The sequence below is a fragment of the Carassius carassius genome, chromosome 39 (genome assembly GCF_963082965.1).
Source record: "Carassius carassius chromosome 39, fCarCar2.1, whole genome shotgun sequence".
NCBI classification, from domain to species: Eukaryota; Metazoa; Chordata; class Actinopteri; order Cypriniformes; family Cyprinidae; genus Carassius; species Carassius carassius.
The window spans coordinates 13,212,565-13,226,531 of record NC_081793.1 but is presented as its reverse complement, the minus strand read 5'-3'; the positions used below and the strand labels follow the sequence as shown (position 1 = coordinate 13,226,531).

At 36.5% G+C, this 13,967-nt stretch overlaps 2 protein-coding genes across 2 annotated transcripts in view; one reads left to right on the top strand and one right to left on the bottom strand.

Annotated features, from left to right (window-relative positions):
• The window catches only part of LOC132121402 (parvalbumin-2), a 318,907-nt gene that overhangs the window by 39,251 nt on the left and 265,689 nt on the right, over positions 1-13,967 (top strand). The gene's annotated exons all lie outside the window — the stretch shown is intronic.
• The window catches only part of LOC132121400 (extracellular serine/threonine protein kinase FAM20C-like), a 44,756-nt gene that overhangs the window by 28,664 nt on the left and 2,125 nt on the right, over positions 1-13,967 (bottom strand). The window contains exon 3 of the mRNA XM_059530745.1: positions 13,110-13,188. Within this exon, the coding sequence (XP_059386728.1) occupies positions 13,110-13,188 (79 nt within the window). The remainder of the gene's footprint in view (positions 1-13,109; positions 13,189-13,967) is intronic.

Sequence of the window (13,967 nt, the reverse complement as noted above, 5' to 3'; positions counted from 1 at the left end):
CTCATCACTGTGTTAATTTATAAAGTGTTCTGGCCATTTTTCAGAAGGATGAGCACTTCATTAGTTCCACCTCATCTTCTAGTTTCAACAAGAGAGAAAAGGAGTGTATACATGCCGTATTTCAAATGTCAGGTAAAAAAGCTTATAAAACACAAATGTTAAATGAAAATGTTGTCAGGACATGTATTATTATTATTATTTTTTTATATAAATGAGAACTAAATTCATGTTAAAAGAAAAAAAATATTGAAATAAAATTAAATGCAGTTAAATAAATAAAACATGTTATACAATAAAGAGAGAGAAAAAAATGGACATTTATTTATTATTATTAATATTATTAATAAAATTATTATTATAACTATTATAAAAAATGCTTTATAAAGCACATTTGTAAGGATCAGACAATGAATACAGTACAACAATACAAAGCCCATTATTTACTCTTGCCTCTAAAAAAAATCCCATATTTTTTTATTGTTTTTATCATGTTTACCATTGCGCAAAATTCTTAATACCCCATTCAGTCCAATTTTTTTTTCCTCCAGTATATCAAGTCTTAGATCATTATACAAATATGTGAGCCGACAAAATCTACAATGCTTAGCCGATATAATGTCAAATATTATATTCCTTATAAAGTACATTCAAGGAGCAGTAATGGTCCTCTTGGATAAGTGTGTGTATAAGTGCATGGGAAAATGGCTTCGAAAGCGAACATCTGTGTTATGAAGGTAGGGATTATCTCTAGATGGCATTCAGAGAGCTTTTCAGTGCTTTACACTGAGTATAGCATCCCAGCCCACTCTGCCTTCCCTTTAATAGGATAACCCCATCGTCTAATAAAAAGCACATAATTTGTGCCATTCCAGCGCCTGCCTCAGCCATGCAGCAAACGCAAGCCCCGCGGAGGGCAGATACACAGACGAGCAGGTTAATGATGACACAGTCAGAATGTCAGGGTGCCCAGGGCACTCCATTCCTTCATATTACAGAGCTGCTGGAAACAGCTTAATGAACAGGATCCGAGGCCAGAGCGCAGCGTGAGGGCAGAAAGACAGCGAGACACGGACGAGTGGGACACGGGAGAGAAAGAGAAGAAAAAACCTCTCCAGAGGGGATTGTCATTCTGAAGGCAGTGATATCCCTCTGGGCGGGAAGAGAGAATGGATGTGGAGAATAGAAGGATGCTGTTAAGAGCCAGATTTGGCAACAGATACAAAACATGAAAATATATACAGCAGACCTCTTGCTGAGATGCAGGTTTTTTTAGCAACATATTTTCATAGGTCTAACTAGAAAAACTTATTTATACTACTCGTGAAATGCTTTCATCAGTAAGAATAAATTATTAACACCTTGACATTATGGCCAGTCATAAAGGCCTAAATGACATTTGTTTTTCTTTTTTGAATTTCATTATTTTATTTTATTGCAGGAATGAAGAGTTGCAACACTGCTACAAATTCTCATAAAATACTTTTTTTTTTAAATAAAGTGAATAATTTATAACATTAAATAATTATTTTTCAAAGAAAATATTTTATATGAAAAACGACCCATTTAAAAACAATTAACATTCAAAGAATAAAAAAATAACATGCACATTTGAACAGCATATTCTTAGTCTGAACTTTGACCTCGAAGGCATTTTTCTACTTTTTAACACTGATAACATCAATGACAAGAATTCAAGTGACGCATATTCCTTTAAAATATTTATATTCCTAATTACTTATTTTGTTTTGCTTTGTTAGACTACTGCTTAAGCCAGAGGAGGGGAGAATGGAAGAAAGAATGAATGAAAGAATGAATACTTATAAACGTTTCATAATATTTTTTAAATATTCAGTGAAGTTAGGTGAGAGAAAGCAGTTTTTCTTGACTATTTGAAATAGGTTTCATGACTGTGAAGTCAATGTTCATTCCAATTATAATATCTATAACATCTATAATGTTGCCAACCCTGTGACAGTTTTAAAGTTCAAACACATTTCAGCTGGAAAATGTCATATTCTGCAAAAACACTGCTGACTTGTTTATCATTTCCACCTATTCTAACTGAAGGCTTCTTAGACTAATAACAAAACATTATCATAATAAAGTTTTTTTTTGAGTACTTTAATTTCAAAGCAATTCATAAAGGCACCTCAGCAGGATGTTTAAATGCTTTTTCCTTCTGTAACACACTATCAACGGGCTTCAGTTCAAGCACCTGACATTTATCGACATTTCAAGAGTTTAGGTCGGTTCAGAATGGTGTCAACCTTAGTCTCAGCAATGCAGAGATAATTCAGAAGAGCAAATGTGAGTCAAAGGCATTTCCTCTTTTGCTGGGATGCTGGTCTCTACTTTCCTTGTAAACAGCTTGGCTACTCTGCCCAGAGGGATTTACTGAGGCCACGCTGAGAATGGAAGAAACATCTGCCTGCTGAAGGTGCTCTGTTGTTTCCTGTCCTTGGTGCTCCGGCAGCAGTGGTAAAACTGTCACTGCTGTGAAAGCCTCATACAAGAGGACTTGATTGTACTGTTTATGACAAGGAGACTCCGTTCTTTGCTTTCAGTATACATAATCACACTATTACCTGTCATATTTTGTTATGCTCTAAAACCTAGCGAGCTGCCTACAAAACGGAGGCAGCATTTTAAGGCATCTTATAGCTGTGCTCCCAACAGGATCCAAGATGGCGAACGAAGCAAATAAAATGTCGATTTTTAAATAATCTTTTTTTTTTTTTTTTTTTTTTTTTTTTTTTTACTAAATACTGTTTCAGTAAATATTTAGCATGTTTAGCCCCTCTCTCTTAAATCTCAGCGTTGCCCTCAGGAATAAATTACTTATGAAAATATATTAAAAGAGAAAACTGTTATTTAAAATAGTTAGTTCATATCATTTCAGTTTGTTTTGTGATAAATAATGCAAACTTGGGGAACATAAGGGCCATCTTTTACATTAATAATAATAATAATAATAACTAAAACATTAATAATTAGTGAAAAGCAGTGGTCACATTTACCATTGCAATCCAGTCATTTTAATAGGAATCAACAGCAGTCAAATAAGTGGAAATTTTTTGGGTTCAAGTTGGTCACACAAATATGCCGCACTGACCAACAGAAAGCTGCTTGGTTTAAAAGTGGCTTTTGTGTGATCTGTGCTTGATACATCGCTACACTGTTGTCAACAGACAATCGACCTTTTTTGCCTGCAGAATTTTGCAGAAAATTGTGACAGAACCTTAGTCACTTATGTAGGCAGCTGCCAATGTAGACAGCAAGGCAGCTCACTAGGTTGAAACTGAACCACGGACACCACCCCTTGCTGTCTCCCGCTGTCTCCTTTTTCTGCTACAGTGTGCATTTCCCATCGGCCCCACCTCCTTCGTCCCAGGCCCTGAGGGGGAGCAATCAGAAAGCAGACAATAGCCAGCAGCACACTGCACCTGCATCAGAAAGCCTCCTCTGTCCCGCTGCGGGGGAAAAACCTGAAGCCCAACTTAATTACCGTTTGACCTGTTGCGAACTGAAATTCTTGATGACAACAACATATTGCACAGGAAGTGCTTCAAATGCAAAATCAATCAGCTTTCGAGTGTTTGGAAATAATTAAGAAAATGGTCTCCTGGTGTGCCACCGGTTTAACAGGTCTTTTGAAAATGAATTGAGGCATAAGCTTTGCCACTTCAACAAACTGAAGAGACACCATTTCTGAAGAGTTCCTCCCAATGTTTTAAAATCAGACGTTTTCTAGATAAATTTTATATAAAACATCTTCTTGTTTCTAACTGCTTATTTGGTCCCCACTGCGTATAATTAAAGATGTTTCCTGAATTCTTTCATGTCTGGCTTCAGATTTATTGCAGAGATAATTAGAGTAATTATACCACTGCAGTTTGGTCTGGCTGTTGGTAAGGGCTGACTTGTGCCCGACATGTTTTCTTATTTTCTCATACTTAATTGCAAAAACAGCATGTTTGTGTAAGTTCAAATAATTTACAGTAAACCAGGGGTCTCCAACGTCCCCGTTGGTGGATAGCTAGAGACCCCATATTACATAATGTATAAACTAATTTTTTAAGCCTGGCCAATAGTAAAATGCATAAACTACCATATTAATGCATTTTAATTTGTTATGATGGTCACATTGCAAAGTAGTTTAAATATTCATTACTGAAACTGAGTCATATTTTTGCACATTTTAAATGTAATTTTTTGAAACTACTTTGAGTCGTGAAAAACAATTAGACTTTTAGCTTAATTTGGACTTCATAATAGGCTGAATAAGAAAAAATAGTTGAATGTGGAAAGTTGTTGTAATATTGTATTTAATTTAGTACATATTTTTAATTTTCCCACAAAGCTTAAATAGACTACCTGAGACTAATGCAGACCTCTTCTCTATAAACACGCATTAGCTTACTCCCTGATGAAAAGTGAACACATCGCAATTGCAGTTCTTTTCTCCAGAGTAATATTTTAGTATTCCTTCCAGCCCCCATAACAAACATCATGCCCAGGTAAAATGCAGCCGTAAGCAATGAACAGGGATAAAAACTCCCAGAGTCTGTGGTAAGCATCCCACCATGAAATTAGGTAAATTAGTGGGTGGAAAAGTAAAGCGAGAATTGATAAGCAGAGCTCTATAAATTAAAGGGCAAGAAAAGGCCCAGCCCTGGTTAAAACAGTCTAAAGTAAACCAAGCACTGGTGTTCACAGTCATTGCTTTCACTCCTCATGTAGACACACAGGCTTCCTCTGCAGGAGAGGCAATGGTTTAAAAGGAATATTCCTGGTTCAATACAAGTTTTAAATAAAAACATTCAACAGCATTTGTGGCCGTTGATTGAGCATAATATGGAATTAGATTTTTTTCACACTGAAATCACGTTAACACGCTGTCCTTGTAACACATTGAAACAGTGAGTGTTGTAACGTTTACAGACTGGCATTTTAAGTGCCTTGCTGTAACCAAGATCTTTTGCTTTGTTTAAAGAAAAGGAGGGCAAGGAGGGACATTTTTTGTGGTAATCAACATTACGCCACAAATGCAAATCAATGAACTTGGAAAATTCCTGGTTCATTTGATTCTTTTATAGTTGTGAAGAAAGACAACTGTAATCAAATCAAAAGAGACTAAAAGAGACAAAGTCTTCTGTACTTCTGAGATCTCACACAATGAAATATAGCATTGGTCAAAGGGTCAAAATACCCTTAAATTCTATTTAAATCACATGCTATTGACCGTATGGTGGGAACATGGAATCCAGTAGCTGACCGTGGCACAATAGGAAACATATCGTCCACACAGTGCCAGAATTAAAATTGTTAAACATTTATGGGAACAGTCTGAGATGTTTTATAGAGGGGGGAAAAAAAGTTTGTGAGCGAAAGCTTGGATTAACTACAATTTTTATGCTGGCTTGGTTTGAAGAGTTCATATTTTCCAGTTATGCAGAACTTCCCTTCATAATTCCCTGAGCATAGACACAAAAGACAGGGGAAAGAAATAATAATTATAAAAAGTCCCACTGGTAGAGTGCAGTATGTGGCATAGTGCCTTTCTGAAAAGCGAGTAGATTACAGGCTATATAGATTATAGAAGAAGGGTAGACCATACAGCAATATCCTGCATCTTCCTCTCTATATATGTCATACAGAAAAGTGTTTGTTTGAGATATAAGCTTGTAGTGTGAGTTTTCATTGACTTTTTGACCCAACAAAGAACGTCTTACATCTTACTCCTGGAATGATTCATTAGGCTTTTATAATGTGTGTTGGTTAGGCTGATTTTTTAGAAGGGACAGTGTTTGTGGAGACATGGATTATGGAGAATTTGAGACAGTTTCTCAATGAGAGCTTTTTGGGGGTTGGCCAGGTGTGTCTAAACGTGAATACTTGATGGAACTCCGCATGACAAAGCCATTTCCTCTGAATCCTCGAACTGAGCAACAACATTATTCTAATGACCAAATATAATGGCTGCACTTTGTTTTGCATGGTTTGAGATTAGACACAAAACCAAAATTAGATTCCAAAGCTCATATTTGCATATGCTGTACCACAAATGGGGTCACATGTTTTCTCAGGTCTATTGCCTATTTCTGCAATCCTGAGTAAACAGATCAATGGGCTCCTGCAAACTGTTTTGCTCTAGTGCTGTTCAGTCATTAGCCTACATCTCCCAGTCTAACAGCCCATTAGAAATATGCATTGGGTTAAAACACAGACCATTGTCAATCCTTCAGTTTAAACAGAGGGTAAACCATTGTTAGGTCATTTCTGTTATGCAGTACCGTTTGACCCTTCTTGACTTCTAAATTTGACTTCTCTAAATCTTATAATAAGATATTCTATAAAGAAAATTTAGATAGAATATATGTTATTCTAAAAGCTGAATCAACATTTTTCATGTCAGAAGTGACTGTACCTGGGGACATGAGGCATCCACTCAAAGAAAAGTGGTGAAATTAATAAAAATTCAGCCCATGTTCACTTATTAATATGAATTCAGTCCTTAAAACTTGTGAGTTCCAATATATTAAGATACATGATGGGTGGGCATAAAAATTTACTGCACAGTAGGAATGACCGACCACACTATTCTCTTTGCACTTGATCTTTGACTATGAAACTCTATGGACAGGAGCAGAGAGCTCCCAATGCAGAAGCTTAAGAGGTACAATGCACTGTGCTTTTCCTGGATATAGTGAAGCATTTATCACAACACAAACAAGTATCTGCTTTAATCCTGAGGCAGAAGGAAAATATACAAAATGTGAGAGAATAAGTGAGAGAGACAGGGTAAGAGGGAGGGAGTCCGCCTGCTAACACAGATTAGTTGTGGGCATTTGAATCCAAGGCCAGTTACATCATCTATTTTGCCTACCCAGCCTCACTGTTACTCCAACACAAGTGAGATGAAAGTAAAGAGGAAAGTCAAGGCCATTCAGACGAGCGGTCCACATCCTCCACAGATCAGTGCTATCTGAAAGCTATTCCAGAGTTGCAAAGAGAAAACGGAGTCGCGCTCATTCAAAGCTAAGCTGTAGAACAGATGTCTTCAAAGCTTCGTTTGAGTTCATAAGCTGCAGCACACTGCGGTGAACTACACAACTTTGCAGAGTTAGCATTGTGCACCCGGTTGTCCCCAATTGCATGCTTTCTGTTGTCCCCCAGTTATCTCTTAAATTCAACGTAATGGTTAGGGCCAATTAGAGAGTTTGTCCTACTGAGAAGAGATAAAATCATGCATGTGATGTCTGTGTTATTATAACTGAGAGTGACAATCAATAATTTTAACAACTGTGAACACACTATTTTACCTCGTGCCTCATTATCAGCAAATTATTCCCCAAGGTGCTCGACTGACAGTAACTACAGGTTATAAAATAAACCTGTTTGTGTTGCTGTGCACTCTGTTGCCGCTCATATGCCCCTCTGCTTTTAAAACTACACCAACAGACAGACACTAAATAACAAAGATTAACTGATTTAAAAAAGAAAGAAAAAACAGCCAACTGAAAAAATATATATAATAATTATAATGGTTGATTATAATAATACATTTCAAAATCCATGGACTAAAACAACTAAATAAATAACATGCATTACAAATAGTATTTTTATTATAATTATTATTATAAAAAATGACACTTCAATTTATGCCATCATTTTTTTTTTTATCTTTGTTTTGGGCTATGCCTCAATGGCTCTAAGTTTAAAATGTTACATGTTTCTTACTTGATAATTAATGGCTGTAAAAAAAAAGTTACTTCACATGTGAAGACATCTTTTTGAACATACAGGGGCATTGTTTTGTGCAAATTTTTAGAGATTCACTAATTTATTTATTTTATTATTATTTTTATTGTTTTATCAGTGGTCTCAATACTGAAGAATCATCAATTCAGCAGGAAAAATATCATAAAACGTCAATATTGGTCAAATCGATTACCTCTCTTTAGTAAATAATCACTGTAAACACAACTAAAAACTAAGAAAATAAATGCTTTAAAGCTACATGCAGTTTTAGAATTTAATGGTGCATTAAGCTGATGTGAATCCCTTTTTACAAGTCTTGCCAAAGGCCTCGATAAAGACAGGGCAAGAACTAAGCAGAAGCATTATAAATGAGAGTGAGCTCTGGTACTATGGAAGATTTTGTCATAAGAGTCATATCTGGGATAGGAACAGATCTGTGGAAACTGTACTGTCAGGGTAGATATCATTAACCTTGTGGATACTCAAAACCTCAGAGCATTCAGACAATAATCCAATATGACAGACATCCCTGAAGCACACGCTTCTGTGACTGAGAATCTAGCATTAGTATAAACCACATGAATAACTAAGATGCTTTCAGCAAGATCCTGTGGCTACTAAACGGCATAAATAAAACGCATAAAGACATGTTAATGCCACGGGGTATTTTTCAGATGGACAGGTCGAGTCACTTTGTCCAGTCAGCTCCTGGTCAACCAAGCAAATAGTCCCACCCAAACTCACTGGTTAAGCCCATGTGGCTGTGTTTGGGATGCTCATGACTGCAGTGTTAAGATTTGTTAGATTTCAGCCTACAGTTTACTTATTTATATCAGTCTGGGATAGAAGAAAGTATTTGAGCATTAAAAAATATAGATTTTTTCATTTGTTGTGTAATTTAACTGCGCCACCTTTTCAATGTAAACATTTTATACACAGTACAAAATCAATACAAACTAGAAAGAACAGCAGACAGTAGTTTGTATTATATGCATAAGTGATACATTTAGTGGGGATTATTTGCTTTGGGTTGTGAGCCAGCATTGGGCTTAGGCTATTTTCAGTGCGAGTCCTGGTTAATTTCATAGAAAACACATTAAAAAGTTTCCAAAGTTTGCCAACATAAGGCTTCTCAGGTAGGTGGCTGGGAACTTTTTTCCTTCTTTTTTGCTTTATTCTTGAGCAAGGCATTATTAAATACAAGCTTTTATTTTGATATTAACTTCACTGGCCTATATTGTGAGATAAGATACACACAAATAAGTAAAGGCTAACTGTTTTACAACATAAATGTTATAAGAGAAAAGAGAATAAAAAAAATTCTAGTGATGTAAACAACAACTTTCTTCACTTTGAATTGAAAATAAACTGTCATTTATGTGATTCATGTAATGCATTATTGAATTTGATGTGACAAGAAACATTTACAGCATACTGAAATGGCAAATGGATTACTTTTTACAATAAATTCTAGTTCTTTTACTGTTTTCTGCATTTTCCCCCCCTTATTTCCTTATATCCATTTAAATCCTTTAATTAAGTAAATTAAATAGTGGCAAACTCTTTCTAAAAAACTCTCACAAATAATTCATAGAATATAATATAATACTTATGTGGCGAGTGGGGCGGGGCCGAGGGATGTGGGAACAAGGAGTGAGGCTGGCAATGATTGGGCAAATCAGTGGCACCTGCGGCCCACCGCCGGTCTCGAGTCCCACGTAGGAGATGGAAGGATATAAAACTGGAGCGACGACAGTGAAGGACGAGAGAGGACGCGCACAAAATAAAAACACAACTAAAAGCCCAGGCCTGGTCCTCTCTCGTCCTTCACTGTCGTCGCTCCAGTTTTATATCCTTCCATCTCCTCCGTGGGACTCGAGACCGGCGGTGGGCCGCAGGTGCCACTGATTTGCCCAATCATTGCCGGCCTCACTCCTTGTTCCCACGTCCCTCGGCCCCGCCCCACTCGCCACAACTTACTATAGTAAAAATAAAATTTTTGTATATTTCACTAAAACATAATTTCTGCTATAAAGCACACAGATGCTCTAGAATAAACAACTATCAAAAAGCTGTCTCTTGTAACATTTCTTGTCTTGAGGGACGGAACTCAGTTTCTCAAATAAAATATTTTATGAGTGGCCCATCTCTTTCTCCTTGTACTGTCTGAGGTGAAATTCATACCTCTAGTATAAATTTTACATTAGCATCTCTCATCTGTCAAACAGCTAAGTGAGCAGCACCGGAATGACTCATCAGATTAGTTTAGTCAATGACAGCATGTTTGTCCAAAAATCCCGTCTAGTGTGACCAGGGAGGAGCTAATTATGGATGAAGCTTGTCAGTGCTTCTGAGGAAGCGGGGCTGCAGTCATCTACATGGTGGATCAACACTAATGAAGGTTTCATGGGTGAGAGATTACAGGCTAACACTCATTCATCTGATTAATTTCATTCAAACTCTCTGAAACACAAAGTCATGCAGCTATGTGAGATGTTCTTCCAGTATTTCTCAACTGGTGGGTGTGGACAACAGGGAAAAAAAACGATATATAATAAAATTAACTTTAACCATATAATTAACCATAGTTAGGCTAACAAAATAAATGTCAAAAAAGGGCTCAAAAGCCAAGAACACAACTACAGCTAGTAAAAATACAATTCTAAACTATGTTGAATAGTTTTCATTTGTGTTGACCATAATTTATTTTGTGTCGAAACTTGAAGACAATCAAAAACATACCTGTAATTAAGAATATTTTTTTAATTATTTTGCATTATGGTGGATATATGCATATGATAGATTTTAATATTTGATTTTAAGGATATTTCTGCTAACTTTTTTACAATAATGAATTTGGGTACCTAAAATAACACTTGGTTTCCAACGGAACAACCTGTGTCAAGCAAACCCAGTTAAGAATCACTGCTCAAAGTCTGTGTTAGGCATATGCTTATCACGTGATATTTTCAAGGAGATGAGAATGATTGTGTTGTTGTCCCTTTGCCTCTATGTCTCAGGACAGAGGAAGATCCATTTTGGAGCATTTCATGCCTCAGTGAGCAGCCTTTAAGACCTGTCTGTTTGCTATTGAAATCTCCTTTATCTTTAAATAATGCTTGAGCAATGATGCATTTAGAAGAGCTCTCTTCTCCTACATTGAGTTCTTGTTTCTTTTCTTTATTAAATCTTGACTGTAGACTGTGGAATGCCTTAAAAACAACTACATATCACCCCCTCTGATCAGTCTAATCCACTCAAGCACCCATTCATCACAGAGTTTCATTAATTCTGTTAAATAGCCTAAATAATTCTGCATAAGCAGATGCTTAAGCTAACAAGCCTCATAAGAATTCCTGACAAAAGACCTGCTTTTGAGACCAATCAAAGTGCTTTTATTCTATCAAATGATCATAGTGAATTATATAACAATCTAACCAGTTTTCAGCAGCCCAAATAGAATCTGCCAAAACACATGCTACAAATGAATAAGTGAAGGAAATATTTAATGTTGTTCCAAACCTGTATGGATTTCTTTATTCTGGAGATGTTAGGCATGGTTTTGTGACTGCTCTTTTCCATACAACGAAAGCGAATGGCAACTACGGACTGTGAAGCTTTAAAAATGATTTTAAAAAATCACCATATGACCTTTAAATTGTTATGCACCTTACCCTTCACCATTTTATGGAGTTTTTCTCTTATTTCTGGAGTGTAACAACCCAGGTCACCATCTGCTTTCACTGTGTCAAAAAAGAGCAGCGTGAACATTCTTATAAACATCTAATTTTGTGCTCCACGGATGAAAGAAAATCATACAGGCTTGGAATGACATGAAGGTAAGTGAATGATGATACAATTGCCTTTTAATTCTTGGTTAATATGATTAAGAGAATTAAAGCTGATTAGGCAATTTCCTCAGGCTGTACAGTTATAAAGGAAAGTCTGAGTGTATGGCATATTAAAGCACGCAGGCATGAATCAAAAGAAAGAAACTTGTTCTGCTAAACCACACATGTTGCAAGAACACGCCCTTGCCTGACTCATCAGCGAAGGTATGGAAAGCACGTAGACAAATCAGTTTATGAAAACATTATTTACAAAATGAAGGACGAGTAAGTCCTGGGTTGCAAACTATCAGTGAAAAAGGAGAACACAAGGGAAAAGATGATCTCAGGGGGGTAAAGTGATTAGCTTGTGGCTAGAAGAAATGAGTGTGTCTTTGTTGGTCTGTGCTAATTATAGCAGGAACAGGCTGGGTTCAGACCTCCTCTCTCTAATAACATTTATCAGCTTCTTGTCACCAAAGACCCATTGTTCCTATCTCTCCTTAAATACTCCCCGAGAACATCTCTGAACCTCTGGGACATATTTATGCGCCTCATATATTGGCTTCCTTAATTCTGAAAACATTATTAGAATACAGAAAAACAGCATGGGAATTATACATTAATCTACATAAAATTCAAGAGTATTGATCAACACACATACGGAAAAGCATCTCATAATAAAGTCTGTCAATGCTAAACCATGCCTTCATGAATACAGGATGTCTGCAGTCTGAACACCAGCTTCATGATCAATAAAGGCACTCAGCTGGCGGGACATACGGTCAACCAACACATTAGTAATGATTCAGTCACCAAGGCCCACATCCTGTATACATTACACTTTAACTGGTGCTATGAAAAACCATTGAAGAAACAGAGTGAATCTCAATGATAGCAATGAGACCACTAAGACATTAAATACTAATCTGCCAGAGAAAGCATAAGCAATATCTGTGAAACTGATAATTAAGGCACATGCAGATGGAGGGGCTGCTGCTCTGAATCTGACAATGACACCAAAGATTTACTTGCTGCCATTTATAGATCCGAAAAAAATTACAGGGAGGCAACTATTATTTGCGGTGAGGGGTTGTCAAATCCATAAAAACAACCTCCTTCCCTTTGTAACCTACATTTCAAATGGGATATGATCCGTCCATTGTGGATCACTACAACGACGACTATAAATCCTTTTTCAATAGTTCTGATCCGAGTATATTATCACCCGATTATAATAACAGACATACCCAAATAGAATTGAGCAGCTGAGCTAAAAGCACCACACAATGGTGTCCGTCAGAAGATTTAATAACAGGGTGAAGACAACTTTACAGAACAAGAAAAAATCCCTTAAGACAATCAGACATATTCTCAGCCTGGAATTTAGAAGCAGTAACAAATAAAAATAAAATAAAAAAAAACCTGATGCCAAGATTATAGATGTTTACACAATCATAATATTTAACCATGGGGAAATGAACAACTGCATCATCATCTTCCTCTTACTGTATCACTTACTTCATGGGCTTGAAGAGCGCCTGGCCATAGTTCTGGAATGTCATGATGAGCTTCAGTTGCGTACCTCCAGATTTCATTGCTACAGAGAGAAAAAGAGTGATGCAAAATTTTCATATCAGGAAAATAACTTGAGCCTTTTTACAATGAACCATTTAAGATAAGACTCACTATGCAAGCAGCAATAACAATGTGGAAATACAGTTAAGAAAATTATTTTCCTGTCATTGCAGAAGGTTCTAGCCTTGTATTTGATTAAAAATGGTTGAAAAAAAAACAAAGGCAACAAGTGTATTTTGGACATGAACATTGTCCTTTTAGAGAAGCTGATAAGACCTTAAAAAAGGGGTGGTGGGGGAGCGCGTTGTAATAAATATGCAGGCAATCACACACAGATGAAGGAAACCAAGGAGACACTGCCTCGGGTCACTTAAGAGACTTGCCGTGCCATGCCAGTTTTTTTAAAGATTGCTATCACTGCAGATTAACATGCAACTTTCTACAGTACTTAGAAACCCTTAACAGTATTGAGGAATAAATGTAGCCTACAGTCAACAGATAAATATAAATCAAAATAAACCCAGACCCTGGCATGAACCAGAGGGGTCTGGATCATGCTGAATGGGTTTATTTTGTGATAATGACTGAGTTACTGTACACCATGTCCCTTATTACACTGATTAATATATAAATAAAAGGACATTAAATATTGATTTGAGGAATTGTGAAGCTTGTGTTTTATTTGAGAGCTTTTTGGTTGCCAGGGACACTGGTCAAATATACAGTTTAGTGGTCAATATACAAAATTATTCTGACCACAAAATACAGCGATCATCCAATCAGAATCAAGTATTCAAGAGA